This window comes from Saccharomyces paradoxus, chromosome II (genome assembly GCF_002079055.1).
Source record: "Saccharomyces paradoxus chromosome II, complete sequence".
Lineage (NCBI taxonomy): Eukaryota > Fungi > Ascomycota > Saccharomycetes > Saccharomycetales > Saccharomycetaceae > Saccharomyces > Saccharomyces paradoxus.
The window spans coordinates 536,168-556,331 of NC_047488.1; the positions used below are offsets into that span (position 1 = coordinate 536,168).

At 37.1% G+C, this 20,164-nt stretch overlaps 11 protein-coding genes across 11 annotated transcripts; 7 read left to right on the forward strand and 4 right to left on the reverse strand.

Moving 5' to 3' along the window:
- Positions 1-14: 14 nt before the first annotated feature.
- Positions 15-776, reverse strand: SPAR_B02400 (Ira1; the record flags this gene model as incomplete). Its single annotated transcript, XM_033908842.1, has 1 exon — positions 15-776. One exon carries the CDS (start codon positions 774-776, stop codon positions 15-17), a length of 762 nt encoding a protein of 253 aa, XP_033764733.1.
- Positions 777-1,176: 400 nt separating this feature from the next.
- Positions 1,177-2,190, reverse strand: BMT2 (25S rRNA (adenine2142-N1)-methyltransferase; the record flags this gene model as incomplete). Its single annotated transcript, XM_033908843.1, has 1 exon — positions 1,177-2,190. The coding sequence occupies one exon, from the start codon at positions 2,188-2,190 to the stop codon at positions 1,177-1,179; it is 1,014 nt and encodes a 337-aa protein (XP_033764734.1).
- Positions 2,191-2,468: 278 nt separating this feature from the next.
- On the forward strand, positions 2,469-4,778 carry MAK5 (ATP-dependent RNA helicase; the record flags this gene model as incomplete). The annotated part of the gene is made up of 1 exon (XM_033908844.1): positions 2,469-4,778. The coding sequence occupies one exon, from the start codon at positions 2,469-2,471 to the stop codon at positions 4,776-4,778; it is 2,310 nt and encodes a 769-aa protein (XP_033764735.1).
- A 230-nt stretch (positions 4,779-5,008) lies between these two features.
- SUP45 (translation termination factor eRF1) lies at positions 5,009-6,322 on the reverse strand (the record flags this gene model as incomplete). Its single annotated transcript, XM_033908845.1, has 1 exon — positions 5,009-6,322. The coding sequence occupies one exon, from the start codon at positions 6,320-6,322 to the stop codon at positions 5,009-5,011; it is 1,314 nt and encodes a 437-aa protein (XP_033764736.1).
- A 1,615-nt stretch (positions 6,323-7,937) lies between these two features.
- Positions 7,938-8,993, forward strand: ADH5 (alcohol dehydrogenase ADH5; the record flags this gene model as incomplete). Its single annotated transcript, XM_033908846.1, has 1 exon — positions 7,938-8,993. The coding sequence occupies one exon, from the start codon at positions 7,938-7,940 to the stop codon at positions 8,991-8,993; it is 1,056 nt and encodes a 351-aa protein (XP_033764737.1).
- Positions 8,994-9,417: 424 nt separating this feature from the next.
- Positions 9,418-10,254, forward strand: MRPS9 (mitochondrial 37S ribosomal protein uS9m; the record flags this gene model as incomplete). Its single annotated transcript, XM_033908847.1, has 1 exon — positions 9,418-10,254. The coding sequence occupies one exon, from the start codon at positions 9,418-9,420 to the stop codon at positions 10,252-10,254; it is 837 nt and encodes a 278-aa protein (XP_033764738.1).
- A 486-nt stretch (positions 10,255-10,740) lies between these two features.
- Positions 10,741-11,667, forward strand: RTC2 (cationic amino acid transporter; the record flags this gene model as incomplete). The annotated part of the gene is made up of 1 exon (XM_033908848.1): positions 10,741-11,667. One exon carries the CDS (start codon positions 10,741-10,743, stop codon positions 11,665-11,667), a length of 927 nt encoding a protein of 308 aa, XP_033764739.1.
- A 404-nt stretch (positions 11,668-12,071) lies between these two features.
- Positions 12,072-13,910, forward strand: YSW1 (Ysw1p; the record flags this gene model as incomplete). Its single annotated transcript, XM_033908849.1, has 1 exon — positions 12,072-13,910. The coding sequence occupies one exon, from the start codon at positions 12,072-12,074 to the stop codon at positions 13,908-13,910; it is 1,839 nt and encodes a 612-aa protein (XP_033764740.1).
- Positions 13,911-14,190: 280 nt separating this feature from the next.
- ARA1 (D-arabinose 1-dehydrogenase (NAD(P)(+)) ARA1) lies at positions 14,191-15,225 on the forward strand (the record flags this gene model as incomplete). The annotated part of the gene is made up of 1 exon (XM_033908850.1): positions 14,191-15,225. The coding sequence occupies one exon, from the start codon at positions 14,191-14,193 to the stop codon at positions 15,223-15,225; it is 1,035 nt and encodes a 344-aa protein (XP_033764741.1).
- Positions 15,226-15,410: 185 nt separating this feature from the next.
- TBS1 (Tbs1p) lies at positions 15,411-18,578 on the reverse strand (the record flags this gene model as incomplete). Its single annotated transcript, XM_033908851.1, has 1 exon — positions 15,411-18,578. One exon carries the CDS (start codon positions 18,576-18,578, stop codon positions 15,411-15,413), a length of 3,168 nt encoding a protein of 1,055 aa, XP_033764742.1.
- A 537-nt stretch (positions 18,579-19,115) lies between these two features.
- APD1 (Apd1p) lies at positions 19,116-20,066 on the forward strand (the record flags this gene model as incomplete). The annotated part of the gene is made up of 1 exon (XM_033908852.1): positions 19,116-20,066. One exon carries the CDS (start codon positions 19,116-19,118, stop codon positions 20,064-20,066), a length of 951 nt encoding a protein of 316 aa, XP_033764743.1.
- Positions 20,067-20,164: the final 98 nt, after the last annotated feature.

Below are 20,164 nucleotides of genomic sequence, written 5' to 3' on the forward strand. Positions count from 1 at the left end.
ATCCAGGTGGTTTACTACGCCCAACTCGGTTGAGGTGTGCGATATATGAATAGAGGCGCAACAACTTTTGTCTTGACACACTTCGTGAACTCTGTATGATTGGAGGCAGATATGAATCTCTGAATATAATCTATTGTTAAATCTATTTTGTCAGTATATGCCGGATAGTTCCTCTTTTGCAAAAACTCCTGTGAATCGGGCAAAATACTAGATTTTGAAATAGTGGTGCTGCCAGAAAGATGGTGAGACATGTTCTGTAAAACCTTTAAAGTTCTTGTATTGAACTTCAGCTTAGAAATTCTACATAGCAAAACCGTGGCTAAAGCTGGATTGATCCTCGTGTTCTTTGGCCTAGACGTATGGAAGTTTGGTCTGTGACTTGAAAACCCCGGTTTATAATTATCGTTTCTAATTTTCTTGAAGTCGTTGTTTTGGTCCCAGTAATACTCAAAAACATCACTTAGTAATCTCAAAAGAACCAATATAGAATGGGCGATATCATCGGTGATGTTATCAGAAGTGATCTCTTCATCTTGCACAATCAAATCAACTAAACCTAATGTGTTTTCAATGATAGGGTTCAAGTCTTTAGTGATGGCTATATTCAAAATGATGGACCTACATGAATTGAAAACTGGATCTGCTTCCACGTCAGCATACGTCTTCAAATTAGATTCTATGGGAAGGATAAGTAGAAGCCTATCAAAAAAGAGATGTTTGGTTAAAGAGTATTCCATAGGTGGATTTTTTCTATCTTGTGGATCGCTTTGATTCATTTTACGAAGAACTTTATTCTTCTAAATATATTATGCTATAGGAAAATGTTTATTTTGAGGTACTATTTGCAGAGCAAAAGATGATTATCTGGCTCTATAAGCTTTCGTTAAATAACTTAATCTCGCGTTGAAAAGTACTTTGAGCCCAACACCAATAAAATGATCAAAGGCGTAAGTAAACTGATGCCGATACTGTGTAATAAGCGGAAGAAGAAAATCCAGTTAATCGTCTCAATTGTAGTGCAAAGCAAAAAACCTTTAGTATATCAGTTTTGTATGAGCAGTAACTTCTGTAGTCTTCCTTCGAACAGTGTTCATTTGCCCATCTTTTACTTAAGTTTTTACACATCTTTCTATATTGTATCCCTTTATGAAAAACTTCCAGGCGGTGTCGGCTTGTCTAGAGGGTAATGCCAAAATTGTTCAGCCCAGGGCCGTCGTTCACCTTGATCCTCTTGGAAAAGCTACTCGGCTGTGGTAAAAGCGTCTGCAACTGATACAAGCAATAATACAACTTATTACTTTGATGGCTGTGGAGCATTGTGAGTCCAATAGATCCGAGAAGGTTTTGTAACAGTGTTTTGTCGCAGTATCTTGAGTGCGTCACGCATGCTTGCGGCAGAACAATAAAGACATAGCCTTGTGGCTTCAGAAATTTGACCATGCGATGGCACATTGCACCACGGTCCCTGTGATTTTTGACAAAATTCAGCACCAAGGAACATGATATCAGGTCGAATTTGTCGTTTTCATTTTTTGGTAGAGGTCTTTCCATAAAATCTTGCTTAATAACGCCTTCGTGCTCCTCTAAATCTATACGAACTACTTCTTGAAAAAGGGCACAGCGTGATATACGATTTTCAGGGCTTAATGAACCAATTTCTAGTGCCATGGCTCCAGAGTGATTTTCAAATGACGGCCTGATCCATTTCTCGAGTAACTTGGACGTGTCTCCTCCCCGTTCCTTTAATTGTCCATTTTGACTAGCAATTTGGTAGGTTTCCAGTCCTCCTAACTTATCAATTTGATTCATTATGTAACCAAGCAATGTGTACATCACAGTTAGGTCACAAGCGTTCTTTGACTTGGCCTCATTTTTAATTAATGAATGCAGCCTTAGCAGTTGCGATTCCATCGCATCATTGAATGATTGCGATTTACCGTCTTCATAGTGCTTGCTCAGTCTTGCATCACCTTTAATACTTAATCTAATAATTTTATCATTCTTTTCGTCGTTGGACTCGTCTAAATTTTTATTGAGGCGTAAAAACTGGCATATTGATTCACGCTTATTGATCAAATGGTGGAATCTTCTTATTATCCTTCTTGTCTTCTGTGGCTTGATCACTCTCGTCACATTACTTCCTACTTGATTCCTCTTGCCCGTAATACTCTTAGCCTTTCTTGAATGCATTCTACTTTGCTGCTAGTACCACAAAGCTGACGTAACATTGTCATCGAGGCCACATTTAGCTCATCGATACTATAATTTGTTCTTATTTTTTCACCTCACAAACCCGCCGCAAGGTTAGTACAGTCCGAATTTTTCTTTTTCTTTGAAAAACTTTTCCAGCGATGAGCTTATGAGAACATCTATTTAAAAATTTGTATTCACAAACCTGCCTATCATTATTGTCATAACCTCACCCAAAACTTCTTTGGTCAAATAATTGCATAATCAAGTTTTCTGCCATGGGTAAGAAAAGGGCTCCTCAAAGAAAAAAATCCGTCACAAAGCCACAGGAAATAATTGTAGATGAATCCAAACTGAATTGGAAACCCGTAGACATTCCGGACACTTTAGATGACTTCGGTGGATTTTATGGCTTGGAAGAAATTGATGGAGTGGATGTTAAAGTCGTAAATGGTAAGGTAAATTTTGTCGCTAAAAATGATTCAGGTGTGGTAAAAGATAACAATAGGGAAGAAGTTGAGGATAAGCAGGAATTTGTAGAAAATGAATCCGGATCGAATTCAGAATCCGAACTTCTTGAATTCAAGAACTTGGATGATATCAAAGAAGGAGAACTGAGTGCAGCATCTTATTCATCCTCCGATGAAGATGAGCAAAATGATATTGAGAATTCAAAGTTAACAGACCGCAACGAGGATGTGGATGAAGATGTTTTGAAAGAAAATGTTTTCAACAAAGATATTAATATCGATGACATTTCTCCTGTAAATTTACCTGAATGGACAAATCTTGCACCACTCTCAATGACTATTTTACAAAGTCTGCAGAATTTAAATTTTCTCAGACCAACAGAAATTCAGAAAAAATCTATTCCCGTTATTCTGCAAGGTAAAGACGTCATGGGAAAAGCCTCTACAGGTTCAGGTAAAACTTTAGCCTATGGTATTCCGATTGTAGAGAAACTGATTAGTAATTTCTCTCAGAAAAACAAGAAACCGATATCGTTAATCTTCACTCCCACCAGAGAATTGGCGCACCAAGTCACTGATCACTTGAGAAAAATTTGTGAGCCTGTTCTAGCAAAATCCCAGTACTCAATATTATCATTAACAGGCGGGCTCTCCATCCAAAAACAACAACGTCTATTGAAGTACGATAATAGTGGTCAAATTGTCATTGCAACACCAGGTAGATTTTTGGAATTGTTGGAAAAAGACAACGCTTTGATCAAAAGATTCTCGAAAGTCGATACTTTAATTCTTGATGAGGCCGATAGACTATTACAAGACGGCCATTTTGACGAATTCGAAAAAATTATTAAACATTTATCAGTAGAAAGGAGGAAAAACAAAGAGAACTCCGAAGGTACTAACAAAATTTGGCAAACTTTGATCTTCTCTGCAACTTTCTCCATTGACTTATTTGATAAGCTGTCTTCCTCCCGTCAAGTTAAGGATAGAAAGTTCAAAAACAACGAAGATGAGTTAAATGCTGTAATACACCATTTAATGAATAAAATTCAGTTCAACTCAAAACCAGTTATAATAGATACAAATCCTGAGTCAAAAGTAAGCTCTCAAATCAGAGAATCATTAATGGAATGTCCTCCATTAGAGCGTGACCTATATTGCTATTACTTTTTAACGATGTTCCCGGGCACAACCTTAATCTTTTGCAACGCCATTGACTCTGTGAAGAAACTGACCGTATATTTGAATAACCTAGGCATCCCAGCCTTCCAAATTCATTCTTCTATGACACAAAAGAATCGTTTGAAAAGCTTAGAAAGATTCAAGCAACAAAGCGCCAAACAAAAAACAATTAATCACTCGAACCCAAATTTTATTCAACTTTCAACAGTTCTGATTGCAAGTGATGTTGCTGCTAGAGGTTTGGATATTCCGGGTGTACAGCACGTTATTCATTACCACTTGCCACGGTCTACTGACATTTATATTCATAGATCGGGAAGAACTGCAAGAGCAGGTTCTGAAGGTGTCTCTGCCATGATATGTTCACCTCAAGAATCTATGGGTCCATTAAGAAAGTTGAGAAAAACTCTGGCTACAAAAAATAGTGTTTCGACAGATTTAAAGTCTAAGCCAATTAACAGAAAAACTATTAAGTGGCAAAACACTGTACCCTTGTTACCAATCGAGACCGACATACTTTCACAACTTAGAGAAAGAAGTAGATTATCAGGCGAGCTGGCTGATCACGAAATCGCTTCCAATTCCCTAAGAAAAGATGACAACTGGTTAAAGAAAGCTGCCGATGAGTTAGGCATTGATGTCGATTCCGATGAAGACGATATATCGAAGAGTAATTCAGACACTTTCCTACTAAAAAATAAAAATAAGAAAATGCAAAAGACTATAAATAAGGACAAAGTAAAAGCAATGAGAGCTGAGTTGAACGAATTATTATCAGAGCCTATACGTAAAGATAGAAGACAAAAATACTTAACAGGTGGGCTGGTGAACTTGGCTGATAACCTGGTCAAAAAAAGAGGTCATAATTCTATCATTGGTCATGAAAAGATGGACGCTTTAGAAACATTGAAGAAAAAGAAAAAGAAAAATAATTAATCTTGAAGCTTTTGAAGAGAAAGCCTCCTTTCACTGTAACTTCTACATAAGATACACGGTCCTCTAAACTCACTATGTACTTTCGACAAAGGAATTAGCTCATTATAGAGCAAAAGGTTTACCAAGTATATATTATATTGTACAAAAAATTAAAAGCGAATTCAATTTAAATCTGGCATTAAGTGATTAAATTCTTTTTGATTTGATTTTTCTCCCCCTTTTTATGTTATTTAAATGAAATCATAGTCAGATCCTTCATCTTCGTCATAATACTCATCCTCGGATTCATCAACTAATTGTTCAAAGTTAACTTTGTAACGCAACATTGCACCAATACCACCAAAACCGGTGACAAATTGAGCACCTTCAGAAGATTTATCTGTGATAAATTCCAAAGTGGCACCGAAATTTTTGTAGTTAGCTGCTAGCCACTCAATCAAAGGTTCCTCGGAGATAACATCCATTTCTTGGCCGGTAGCCTTGTCAATAGCAAAGGATTTGTCCTTGGCATCTGGTTCAGCAAATTTTATAACCTCATTATCCTCAGCGTCTTTAAATGTGTATCTAATAGTTTCCAAATTTTCGAAAACAATTAGTTTTTCAACTGCACCTAAGTCTAAAGCCTTTAAAGTGTCATCTATACCATAACAAAATTTACCAGTGTCCTGAGAAATTTCATCAAAATATGCTTCCAGTAATTTCTTTTCTTGGACATATTTGACATTGGCCAACGCTTCGGCAGAAAGCTCGATAGCCTGGTTGAAACCATTTTCACCACCATAAGAAACATCCACAATGGAAATAACCTTACATGCAAGCCTTGGATCGAATAATTCGGATTTGGCCAAATCAGTCTTGAAATCAGCCGAACCAGCTAAAATTAAACCTTTAACGTTAACTTTGTCATTAGTAATGAAATTTTGAACAGCAACTTCGGCGACCTTTCTCACATAATTATGTCTTTTCTCTTCTCTTAAACGAGCAAAACGAAGAGCAGATTGACCACCTCTACCATGCTTTTTTGGCAAATCAACGGTAAATTTATGTAAAACTGTTCTTGTATTACCAGAAACGGAACCGAACAAAGTACCTTGACCATCCATGACTATAAAACCGAACTTATCGTCAGCTTGTAGCAATTCTGAAAGGACTTCTGTATGAAATTTGTTATCACACAAATATAAGGATGTATTGATAGGCTTGTAGGGCTCAATGTCAAAAGTGACCTTTTTTTCCTTACCATCTTCGGTGATGATGTCGCCACAATACAAAACTAAACCGTTCTTAGGCAAGGTATTATATAGCTTCAACTTTTGTTGAGTGGAAGTGATAGCGGATAAAACTGAAAGACGATTAACTCTAGATTTAATATTCGACGCAGTACCGTATTCATCTGTCAACATTTTTTGGTAAAGTGGAATTTGACCCTTAGGGGGGATAACCAAAGAAATCATAGAAGTACCATTACCTCTGGCCTTTTCTAAAGATTGAACCAGCTTCTTGACCTTCCAGATCTCAATATTTTTCTCAACCTCGTTATCCATTATTTTTTAAAGTGTTTTCTTATCTACTTCTTTAGTGCTAATAAGGAGACAAACCGAAGTGAATAAGAGGAAAAAGGCGTCCTTAAAGGTCACACTAACAGTATCCAAGTTAAAAATGCAATGATGTATTTCATTGATTGACGCTTAGCACTGGAACTTCTGAAAAAATTTTTCATTCAGGGTCACAGCATAATTCGGGTAACAAAGCGGCGCTATCAAACGGTGATACTGGAAACGTATAACGATAGAGGAGCAAGTGATTCCAAAGTATTTTCCGAATATGTGGTTGCAACAAATTATAGTCAAGAACTAGGCCAAAAGACCAAGTGTAAACTTATAAGGATCTATGTTAAAATATATTATGATACGATTACTGCCGTTTAAATAGTAGACCTTTGACGGGATGCCTCTCCAACCAGTTCACTATTCCCTTAATACAATTACAAAATCCAGCTAGGTATTCGGAACAACGTTTGGAGGTAATGCAGACAAGGTTTAACCCGTATCGCTCAGTATTTTAGCTTTTCAACTCTGTCATGTCTCAAGACTGCCATTATATCTGCTGAACAGATAAATTCATTATTAGATGAGAAAATTTAATGACTACATTAACTAAAGTTTGGTAATTATTTGCTTTCTTGATTTCGGCAATTTGTGTGCTTTCATTAATGACCTTTACTAAAAGGTAGTGCCACCAAAAATAAACGATGATGAATTGAAAAAAATATTAAGTCCCTATATTTGTTTAATTTTTGTTTTGGTGCATCAAAATATCTTGCATCCAACTTTCTACTGGCTTTAAATACGTGCTCTTCAATTTATCAAAGACAGATTTAACTACTTATGCAAATGGGACTTATATTTACTATAATGGAAAACAGCATTAATGCGGAACACCAGTCAATAGGCACACCGTCCCATACATACCAGAAGGTATATCTTTCTCTAATATAATATGATTTTTTTCTTAAATTCCAGATAAAGGAAGAGGGTTGAGAAAATGGAGCAGAGCTGCAACTAATAAAAGAAAAGTTTTCTGGATGTTGTTATGAAAATGGCTCCAACCAGTTACTAATTCTCACTAGCGCACGAAGAAGCAGCATATAATATATTCTACAAGTAACAGCCTTATGACAGCCTCAAGGCAGCCGTAAAGATCTATATCCGAGCTTTTGCTCGATTGTTCAGTAGATCTAAAATTTCTGCATGGGGTAATGGTATACCATTCAAGTATTGCAACGATGACTGATATCTACAAGACTGGGGTCCAATATATGGTTTGCTGATATTGCACTTACTGAATACTATGTGTTTGCTCTGGTATCTTTTTTTAGCGGGTACGACAACAGAGCCAGCGGCATTGTGAAAAGTTCTTCCGCGGAGAATGAGTCAAAAAGCATGTGACAATGAAATGTATCAATTGTGACATCTGGTGACGCGGGGATCGTTCCTTTGTCTTGATTAGGTCAAGTTTTACATAGCATACCACGAATATAAAAGAGGGACTCAGAATACTTCTGGCGGAAACTATCGTTTTATTGTCTTCCATAAGTGCTTTTTGTCGGAAATTACCTGAAAAGGTTATTCTACCATATATTAACACAATCTAAACACCATGTCTTCTCAAGCCATTCCTAAAAAACAGAAAGCCATTGTCTTTTATGAGACAGACGGCAAATTGGAATATAGCGACGTCGCAGTCCCAGAGCCTAAACCTAACGAAATTCTGGTTCACGTTAAATATTCCGGTGTTTGCCATAGTGATTTACATGCATGGCATGGTGATTGGCCATTTCAATTGAAGTTTCCATTGATTGGCGGTCACGAAGGTGCAGGTGTTGTCGTTAAGTTGGGATCTAATGTCAAGGGCTGGAAGGTAGGGGATCTTGCAGGTATAAAATGGTTGAATGGGACTTGCATGTCCTGTGAATATTGTGAAGTGGGTAACGAATCTCAATGTCCTCATTTAGATGGTACTGGCTTCACACATGATGGTACTTTCCAAGAGTATGCAACTGCTGATGCCGTTCAAGCTGCCCATATTCCATCAAACGTCAATCTTGCAGAAGTTGCACCCATCTTGTGTGCAGGTATCACGGTTTATAAGGCGTTGAAAAGAGCCAATGTGATACCAGGTCAGTGGGTCACTATATCCGGTGCTTGTGGTGGTTTAGGCTCTCTGGCAATCCAATACGCCCTGGCTATGGGTTACAGAGTCATTGGTATCGATGGTGGTGAGGCTAAAAGAAAGTTATTTGAAGAATTAGGCGGAGAAATATTTATCGACTTCACGAAGGAAAAGGACATTGCTGATGCTGTAATTAAAGCCACAAACGGCGGCTCTCACGGGGTCATCAATGTGTCTGTTTCTGAAGCAGCTATTGAGGCTTCTACGAGGTATTGTAGACCCAATGGTACGGTCGTATTGGTTGGTATGCCAGCTCATGCTTATTGTAAGTCTGATGTTTTCAATCAAGTCGTAAAATCCATTTCTATCGTCGGATCTTGTGTCGGAAACAGAGCTGATACAAGAGAGGCTTTGGATTTCTTCGCTAGGGGTTTGATCAAATCTCCAATCCACCTAGCTGGCCTATCAGATGTTCCTGAAATTTTTGCAAAGATGGAAAAGGGTGAAATTGCTGGTAGGTATGTTGTTGAAACTTCTAAATGATCTTTTGTAACGATTTTGATGAATATATTATTACTTTTATATGAATGATGCATTTTGTAAATATTGACTTTTTACGATTTACTTATAATAGTGTGGTTATTCCACATTTGAATATCAAGAATTAGTGAGGTGATTCTATATCTTACGGGAATCGGCAGAAGTTTATTGTTATGCTGTGCAAACAAGACCCGATGCAAACGCTTTAATAACTTAATCCTCGCGATTCCTTTGCTTTGTAAGATACATAATGTCTTTTAAAGGAACCTTCCGTATAAAATGATCATTGTTAGGCGGTACTGTGTGCAGTACATATCTGAAATAACCCATTAACGAAAAGGAATTCAAAGTTTGCAATTTGAAACAAAGAGAAATAAAAATTGGTTAGCTAGTTTACCCATTGTGGACAGAGTTTGAAGCAAGCGCAATGTTTTCAAGGCTTTCTTTATTTCGAAGGGCAGCTCTGGCTCCTGCCCCTTTGAGAATGTCTTTTAGGACTATTTATCAAAATACCGAGGATGACTTGCCTAAAAGGATTGTCCCGAAGCTACCCACATTTTATTCGGCGAATCCTAACCATGAAGATCGTATCAATCGACTAGAAAGACTTTTAAGGAAATACATAAAACTTCCATCTCAGAACAACAATGAAGTACAACAAACGAAGGCTCCTTGGATTTCTTTTGATGAATACGCCTTAATAGGTGGTGGTACGAGATTAAAGCCCACACAATATACTCAGCTTTTATATATGCTGAATAAACTACACAACATTGATCCTCAGCTTACCAATGATGAAATCACATCCGAACTATCCCAATATTATAAGAAGAGTTCTATTTTTTCAGATAATATCAAGGTCAAGACTTTAGATGAGTTTGGGAGAAGTATGGCCATTGGAAAGAGGAAGAGTTCCACTTCAAAAGTCTTCGTTGTCAGAGGCACAGGTGAGATATTAGTTAATGGTCGACAATTTAATGATTACTTCCTTAAAATGAAAGATAGAGAATCAATCATGTATCCACTTCAAGTTATTGAATCAGTTGGAAAGTATAACATCTTTGCGACAACATCTGGAGGTGGACCTACGGGTCAAGCTGAATCAATCATGCATGCCATTGCGAAGGCTTTGGTTGTATTCAATCCATTATTAAAGTCAAGATTACATAAAGCTGGCGTTTTAACAAGAGATTATAGGCACGTCGAAAGAAAGAAGCCAGGAAAAAAGAAGGCAAGAAAGATGCCAACATGGGTCAAGAGATAGTTTTAGTGCGTCTTTTTGCTTCAGTTTCGAGCGGAAGTGTGTGTACTCGGAGTTTTCTTAGCTCATGCATAAAGAGACATATATATTTTGCATACAACACCGCCCGGCATTTGGAAACGCAACTCTCGTTTGTTATTCCTGTAAATAAACTTATATGTATTCAAATATTGTTCATTTGGTATTTTCTTCAACTTGCTGCACATAATACTGTATCGGTTTTTTCATTGTCCTTCCACCCGCGAACTGAAGGGGCTAAGGAGCAATGACCCAAATTCCATAGGAAAAAAGAAGAAGATTATAAGATGCAAATCACAATAGATTTCGGTATGACCGTCAACCATAAAAAGAGTCATATCATAAACCATTCACAACACAAATATCACGGGTTCAAGCATATAAATAAAACTATTTTCCTTCACATATCTCACAACACTTTCTTTGTAACGCAGAAGTAGTAGCCCCAAAATAGCATCCCTACTTCCTGCCATGAAGCTGATCCCGGTCATTTTGAATGGTAAAAACATCAGTGGGATATCTGGTTCTATATCAATATCCTGCTGGATTGTTGTGTTCGTACCACAGATATATGAAAACTTTCGAAGACAGTCCGCAGAGGGATTGTCACTGCTTTTTATTGTGTTATGGTTATTAGGTGACATATTTAACGTCATGGGAGCTATGATGCAAAACTTACTCCCAACCATGATAATCTTAGCCGCGTACTATACATTGGCAGATTTAATTTTGTTAATACAGTGCATGTGGTATGATAAAGAGAAGAAGGGCATTTTACAAGAAGTTAAAAAAAATGTTGATCCTGTACATTTGTCTCCAGCAAACCCGATAAACGAGACTGTCTTACAAGACGTTTTTAATGAATATGAACCACTTTTACCAAGGACAGAGGAAGAAGACAGCCAATCATACAGCTCGCTTGAGCTCGGCAGAGAGGTAGTCGCCGTAAAGGAGAGAGAGAATTTTTTCAATGACTTGCTAATTGTTTCAGGTGTAATCATTGCCGGAGTTTTTTCATGGTATATATCTTATTGTTCTGGCCTGGATAACGATACTCCCAACAGAAAGCCTGCTTTTGAAAAGATCAATTTACCTGCCCAAATTTTAGGATATTTAAGTGCGATACTATACTTGGGCTCTAGGATTCCTCAGATTATTCTTAACTTCAAAAGAAAATCATGCGAAGGCGTCTCATTTCTATTCTTTTTATTTGCATGCTTAGGGAATACTTCTTTCATAATATCAGTGCTTTCAGTGTCAATGGATCCTGAATATTTAGTCTTAAACGCATCTTGGCTTATCGGTAGCGCTGGTACGTTGTTGATGGACTTCACGGTTTTTATTCAATTTTTCCTTTATGCCAAACCTAAGTACGAGAAAATACTAATAGATAATTAACTGCTAGGCTTCTATTAAGCTTTCAGCTTAAAACTTGAGCTTATGAATATGCACATTGGCTATGGCCCAAAGAACTAGTATCTTCATATCATGGAGAAACAAAATCGCTAGCTCCATCACATCAGTCGTTTTTTGGCGATGCCCTTTGCTGACGCGCGTCTGAAAAGAAACACAAAACTAACACAAAAACGAGTTATGCAATTTCTGGGGTGTCTCTGTCCATAGAGAAAAAAAGTGACAGGAAGAGGACAAATTCATCAATCCACTGCAGCAATTCAATAATTTTCCAACTTAAGCACACTAACGAAAACAAAAAAGTTGAAATCAGTTTGAAGTATTACAAGAAAGGGTCCTTATTGCAGTAGTGTATCAACGTATATAAGGATACATACAAAAATAACATCATGTCAAACTTAGCCGATACTGTGGAAGGTAGCGAAGCCAAATGCGGCAGATTTTCCAATATTGCTTTAACGTCAGATTCTGGTATCTTACAGAAAAATAGCACACTAAGAAACTGGTTTTTAAAACCGACAGCCGACCAAAAAGGAGGTTGTAGTGATAGAGTCGAAAGTAGCATCAAAGATGTCTATTCAAGTGACAAAAGCTCACAAAAAACTTTTGAAGAAAGGAAACTAGGAAGAAGAGTCAGATCTTTTTTCAAACAAACAAACTCAAATAAGGATGGATCCATGTCGGAAGATGAAGACGATGCGTCATTTTGGAGAAAAGCAAGCAATATATGTACAAAGAGAGAAAATTCCCATAATACTGGTGACATCCAAAAAGGAAGCTTCACGAAAAAAATCAGGAACAGTATTTTCAAGGGTCCAAATGATGGGAAAGAATACAGTAATGAGAAGAGCTTACTATTGCCGGTTGAATTCTCTTCGGATGATGAGAATGAATCTCGTTTTACTGACGCTAACTCACACGTTGTACAATCGAAAAGTCCTGAGAAAATTTCTTCGAAATATCAACGTTCAACTAAAAGCGCTAATAATAAAGGCCTAAAAATGGAATATGAAAAAAGTTTTGAAGAATATAGCGATGAAAATGAGGATGAATTTTCTCCCGCCACTCCTCCGGAGAACGTTCTTGAAGGTCCGTACAAATTTGTGTTCCAGACGCCAAATACATTTACATCCCAGCCCAATATAACAGAAGAGAATGATTTCCATAATGGCGGGAGATATGTGATTGACTATCTGAGCAAAAAGTTGGCTACTATGAACATTGAGATTGATTTTGCTTCAGGGAGGAAACCAGGTGTTTCTTCGGAGGAAGAGCTCTATCAATCGAGCGAAAACATTATAGAAAGTATTGCAAATGAAATCTCAAAGTATAAAATGTGCACACAAGAGAAGCAAGACGAATTGGAAAAGCTGAAATTGGAAAATTTGAAAATTTCAAAGTTAAAGCACGAAAATCTTGAACAAAAGCAGGAAATTAACCTCTTGAAAACTAAGCTTGAATCCATCAATAAGAAAAAGAATGACCTTACTATAGAGATGAAAAAGTTGAAAAACAAAAGTGCGAATAATAAGACAAGGGAGTATGCATCTATGGATGAAAACGAAAATGAGGATATTACGAAATCTAATACAGGTCTTGGCATTTTGGAATTGAATGTCAACGAGACTTCAAAAAAATCACAGCAATCCGCCTTCAAACCTTCGAAATATCTCCCAAGAGAAACGAGAAATAATGAAACTAGATTAAAACATTTAGAAAAGAAAATATTTGGTCTAGAGAGATCTCTTGAAAAAAAAAAAAAACAGATAAGGACTAACAGCCTTAGAATAGATTTGAATAGGTATACTATCGACCGCTTTTTGACACTACTGAAAAGCCTTAACGAGGTTTTGCAATTCCACAATGTTTATGGCAATAATTTAAAGGAAAATGAGGATAATATCATTAAGATTGACACCTACTGTAGTGCGCTCAACATAAAAACTTGTTTCGAAGACTCCTCATTGCGCTTGCAAGAAAATAGCTTCAAGAGACAACTGGGCCCACTGTTCGCAAATTTCAACTTCTCGTTAGTAGACCAATTGACAATGAACTTCAGGTTCTATGAAAGATCTGCCAATTTTCAGAAGGAAACAATAGGCGGATTAAGAATGATGCTGGAAGACAAGGATAACTATATCAAAACACTGATGCAACATTTGAAGAAAAAGGAGGGCACAAAGTTGATAAAAGACAGAAAGAATGACGACCCCACCTTAAAATCGTAACGATCTTGATTACTAAAAATGCAACTAGTATATAGCCATTAAGTAACTAATTATCTCTTAATAAAAAATTATAGATCGCTTAATACTCGTTTATCGCCGATTTTAAATCCACCCAAATCCGCTTTACTCTTATCACCGCCTAGAAAAAATATGGTATATAAGATGCGCCCTATAATACAGGGGGGGAAAAGGAAAGAGGGGGATATCAAGCACCAGGACTTATTTGCACTAACTCCGTCTTCAATTGATAAAAGCATCTTGAATCTAATCAACTGCTGTCATGTCTTCTGCCGTAACATCAACCGAAAGCATTGTTGAAAAAATGTTGCATCCAAAGACTACAGAAATATACTTTTCACTTAACAATGGTGTTCGTATCCCAGCATTGGGTTTAGGGACAGCAAATCCTCATGAAAAGCTAGCTGAAACAAAACAAGCCGTAAAGGCTGCAATAAAAGCCGGATACAGACACATTGATACTGCCTGGGCCTACGAGACAGAACCATTCGTAGGTGAAGCTATCAAAGAGTTATTAGAAGATGGATCTATTAAAAGGGAAGATCTTTTTATAACTACAAAAGTGTGGCCTGTCCTATGGGACGAAGTGGACAGATCTTTGAATGAATCTTTAAAAGCCTTAGGCCTAGATTACGTCGACTTGCTCTTGCAACATTGGCCGCTATGTTTTGAAAAGATCAAGGACCCTAAAGGGATTAGCGGACTAGTGAAGACTCCAGTTGATGATTCTGGAAAAACAATGTACGCTTCCAAGGGTGACTATTTGGAGACTTACAAGCAATTGGAAAAAATTTACCTTGATCCTAACGATCATCGTGTTAGAGCCATTGGTGTCTCAAATTTTTCCATTGAGTACTTGGAGCGTCTCATTAAGGAGTGCAGAATTAAGCCGACTGTCAATCAAGTGGAAACCCACCCTCATTTACCACAAATGGAATTGAGAAAGTTCTGCTTTATGCACGATATTCTGCTAACAGCTTACTCACCATTAGGTTCCCACGGCGCACCAAACCTTAAAATCCCACTGGTGAAGAAGCTTGCTGAAAAGTACAATGTCACAGGAAATGACTTGTTAATTTCTTACCATATCAGACAAGGCACTATCGTAATTCCAAGATCCCTGAATCCAGTTAGGATTTCCTCGAGCATTGAATTTGCTTCCTTGACAAAGGATGAATTACAAGAGTTGAACGTCTTCGGTGAGAAATACCCCGTCAGGTTCATCGATGAGCCATTTGCAGCCATCCTTCCAGAGTTTACTGGTAACGGACCAAACTTGGAAAATTTAAAGTACTAAGCCCATGAAATTCTTTTCACTTATCTAGTTTGTTTCTCAATGTTTGTCAAAAAGAAATTTATTGTGTAACCACCTCAACCAGACAATTTGCCTTTCAGATGTGGTTTAGAATATTTAAATATCTGAAAATACATACACACGCATATGTATGTGTTTATTAAACTACTCTAATGTCCTTTATATTGTTACATTTTTACACACACATTCTTGAAGAAGAAATCTCGATCGTAAAAGAACACACCGTGCTCTAAATGACCTTCAATCTTTCCGAATAATTTGTTCGACCTTTCGTTCTCATCACTATACTCATTCACCGCACGCTCGGGAAATGTCTCATCAAGCAGTGAAGTTAAACCTGTTGGGAATAAGGATCTGTCATAATCATCGTCTTCTTCATCATCATTATTATTATTGTTATTGTCATCATCATTGTCATCATCATTATTATTATTTTTATTGTTATTTTTATTGTTAATTTTACTGTTGTTGCTATTGTTGTTATTATTGTTGCCTTTATCATCGTCACTATTATCATTATTGCCAGTATTGATACCATTAATACGATTAAATTCTTCACCAGAATTGAGAGTTTTATTTTCCCACAATTTCGGAATGCTTGAATACTGCAAAAAGTTCAAATCCTGAATTGTTATTTCATTGAAAAGGTTGAATGACACCTCCATTTTCTCCTGGTCTTCTGTAACAAAACTCCCAAATGCAGCCATCTTCTCTTTATTAATAAATGAAGTTTTCAAGAGCTCGACCATATCATCTTTTGAGTCTCTCGTATGCTTAACCAACTTGTCGAGAATAGCCGCATAGTAGTTTGAGTCAAAGGCATAAAATTTTGCGTATTTACTTGTGAGGTTAAACTTTTCCATGGTACTTCTTAGAAAAAAAGTATAAAAAAAAAGAGATGTCTGCCATTTCAGATTGTGTATGGAAAGATAACGCTCTTCAGATCCTAGCATACGGGTATGAGTATCCCTCAATAATCCAATTATATAACCAGTTTCCATGGCGTTCTCGTCGTTTACCATAGTTTCTGACAAATACAGAAACATGGAAAAAACTGTTGTAAGAGAGAAATACAAAAATTCATTTTGAACATTAGGATAGTATTCAAAATCTTTCAAAATATTCAATACCTCGATGCAGTTTTGTTTGAAATTCAATCTTGATCTTCTAATAATCTCAGCTATATCATGGCGGGAACTTTCTCGCTGGTCTAAATTGTCTCTAATGATGGATATAACAAACAAACTCAAGGTTATCTTTTGATGATACCATCTGAGATGTAACAGAATAGTAGTACAACAATTTAATTCAAAATCTAACTTAGGGGACTCCAAAGACAAAATCCTCATGTTTTGTTTGTAATTTTCTAGTGATAATATAATGGGCAAATCATCTCGCATTCTATCTAACGACTTTTGGTTTTCCAGCACATTATCAATGATTTCATCTAGTGTATCGTCTAGAGTTGTTCTGATAGAAAAACATGAGTAATATATTTGAGACTCTATAAGAGATAACCTCGATAAAAAATATGATTGAATGTATGGTGTATATTCAAGGTGATCTGCGAGTAGGTTCACAACGGAGATAATATCTTTCACTCCTTCTACTTTTGCATTATCGTATTTTATAGAAAGATTCGGTAAAATTTTATCCCTGAATAGTTCAACATAACTTTCATCTGTTAACACATCTGTATTTTCCTCCTTGAGGAATGGCGGTCTTGACAATACTACAGAGAAGAATTTGTCTGTTGAAAAACAATAACACCACAAGCGTCTTCTTTTAATAATTTCATCAAGTTCTAGATCCTCATAGGTGGAATGTAAATTGAGTCGTAAATCCAAAGCCACTTTGATCGCAACGGAAAGTACTTTAACGGCTGAAGATGCACTGATTTTTTGTTGGGTGAACTTTGCCAGTAACAGCAACGCCTTTAATGCCGTCATATCTGCGCGTGCCACAGATAGCTTATGATAATAATAGACAGAATTGAGAAATGTGAAAGATCTGAGCCTCCACAATTCAAATTTCTCAAAACAGTACGTTTCATGAGTACCTTCATCAACTAGCTCCTGCTTCTCTTCGAAATTTGTCACAGTCGCTCCAAGGCACAGGCAAATATTTAGCAAAAATGCCTGTGATGGGGTCAATCTTCCTTTGGCAGGATAATAGTGCATGTCGGCAAATTCCAAGCATTGATCAACATCAACTATATGCAGGAGAGAAGCTAAGGATGGACATTTTATGTTTTTAAGCAAACGCTTTGCAATCGCTAAACGGGGCAAAGGATACAATATATTGTCGCTAGATGGGGATGATGCAGATCGGAAAGAAAAATCAAGCACCAGCTTGGTTTGTAAAATAGAGTATTTGAAAGTGGTTGTGAACATTTCATTGATGGTCGAAAGAAATTCTTCGTCAGTTAAATGTGATAAAACATTTTGCCGGAAATGAAACATTTTTTGTTTTGTTATTAAGGCCTTTGAATATTGCTTTCTTTTAGGCCTTTTCATATACTCTTTATCAATGGTGTCGACTTTCCTTTCTTTAACTAGTTTCTCTATTATTCCCTTCATATTCTTACAGATTTCTTCTAAAACAAAAACCTTCCCAGAAACCTTCGTATGGTTGAGTTCAAGTTTCTCAAGAACCGTCTTGTCAATGGGAACAAAATCCGACCAATTATCTTCTTTATCGCTTGCGCTTTTGGCGGCAGAAGCTCCAATCTCTTCCTGTGATAAGGTGGGCTGTAATTTGGGCGGACTACCTGTAGAAGAAGTATTGCTCGATCGCGCGGCGGCATCAAAACTTTCATCTTTCAACTTGTTTTCCTTATCCAACTTCAGTTTCTTAACTGACTTCCCATTTTCTTTATTATTCAAAGCTTCTTCTCGCCTTCTTTTCAACTCTTCATGGAAACGAAACGTACAATCTTTATTATACTTGATACAGTTTCCACATTTACCAGAAATTGGCTCAATTTCCGTACATCTAATTTTCCTCTTCCGACAATAATCACATGCTTTAGTTACTCTACTTTTGAAAGACTCCATGCTGTAAGCCAGAAAATTCTTATCGGCAGGTATCATATGAGCTAATGGGTGATGCCTCAAACGATGACCTGGAAAAGGGCTCATCTGAGGCGACATAAGAGGACCATTTGAAGCAGGCGGAAAGTTTGATAGTACCGGAGGAATGGCAGGAACAGTGGAGCCCATTAAGATTCCTGTATTCTCGACTCTGTGATCTTGCTGCTGGCTATTAGCCCAGTCAGAACTTTGTTTTTTCGCATCATCCATACTTTCATGACCACTTGTAAAACCAGAATCCATATTTATTTACAAAACTCCTCTTGTATCTGTGAATACTTTTAACTTAAAAAAATAGCTGTAATATAAAGTTTACTCTATTTTAAGTAGAGTTTAGCAGTGGCTGAAAATAGCTATGATAAATCAACACTTTCTGGCGGAGTAGGGTCAGGAATGAAAATGTGGACCCTTTAGGGGATTCTACATATTTTCAAAGGGCAAATTAGAATTTTGGGATATAGAGAACATCCTACAGATATAAAAAGAAGGTTTTCACTAACGGCAGCGGAAATAAAAACGGAAATAAAAGATGGAAATAAGGGCTTAAAGTTTCCTTATAAATAAGTGAACAGAAGAGGGAAAGTTCCATTCTTTGCACTAATAGTGCCTTTTAATCCAGGTTGTTGGGATTATACGATAACGTGAAGTCAAATTTTGACTAAATAGTAATAGAGAGCGGTAGCTTTTTTTCTTCTCGAAGTATAAGAAGAGAAAGTTCTTGACCATATTCGGACGAGGCAAGGAGGCGGCCAAGAGAAAGATATCTCTATCTTGTAGATTATGGCTTTTTTGAATATTTTCAAGCAAAAAAGTGGTGATGAATCTTCACAATTGACGACGAAGGGAAGGGACCAAATTTCTCAATCGATTAAGATATGCAAACGTGATGACGCTGCTGACCAACATGATTGCTCTGGTGATTGTCGAACGGAAATTGAAGAAGGAGAGCGGACTTTTGCGAAACTGAAGATCGAGCACGAAACCCCCCTGTTGAATTCCTCTAAAACGCCGAAGATTCACTTTGTTGTTCCTACGTCTCAAATCGATTGGCAGCATGATGCCTGCCTGGAGGACCCAAAATCAGTGCAGTACAGAATTTCTAAATGGTGTGATAAGAATTCAGGTAAATTTTCCGAGGTGGGTACAGGAAAGACGCTAAACTGTGCAGTTTCATCTCTACCTAAAGATATTATGGATATTGAAGTTATGCGGGGAACCAAGAACAATGTACTTATTTTGCCTTACTTCGTTTGGCTTAATGACCTTAGATCAGATGACGTCGAAGCAACGCTGGATGGTTTAGTTCCTGACCTATTAAACAAGAATATTTCAAGAGAGAAGTTGCTAGAAACACGACCAAACGTTTCCGTTGCACGTGAACGTGCATTTGTATTCCTATGTTCGCATACTACAAGGGATAAACGATGTGGGATTACAGCTCCTTATTTAAAGAAAGTTTTCGATAGTAAATTGCAGGAGCATGGCCTATACAGGGACAATTCGGATTACAGGCCAGACGGGGTCAAGATCGCATTTGTTAATCATGTTGGTGGCCATAAGTTTGCTGCAAATGTTCAAATTTATTTACGAAATCCAAATACCTTAATTTGGTTGGGGAGAGTAACGCCAACTATAGTTCCTTCAGTTGTCGAACACCTCATCGTTCCGGAAGAACCAACGCTGCCATTTCCTGAGAAAGTTCGTTGTATTAAGAAATATCAAAGCTGGTAAGGCTTGTTCAACAAAATAAAATCTTTTGACGCCATATAATTTGCTAATAAAGTAGCTCTCAAATGTACATAGTTCAAAGCACTTTTATATACTGGGAA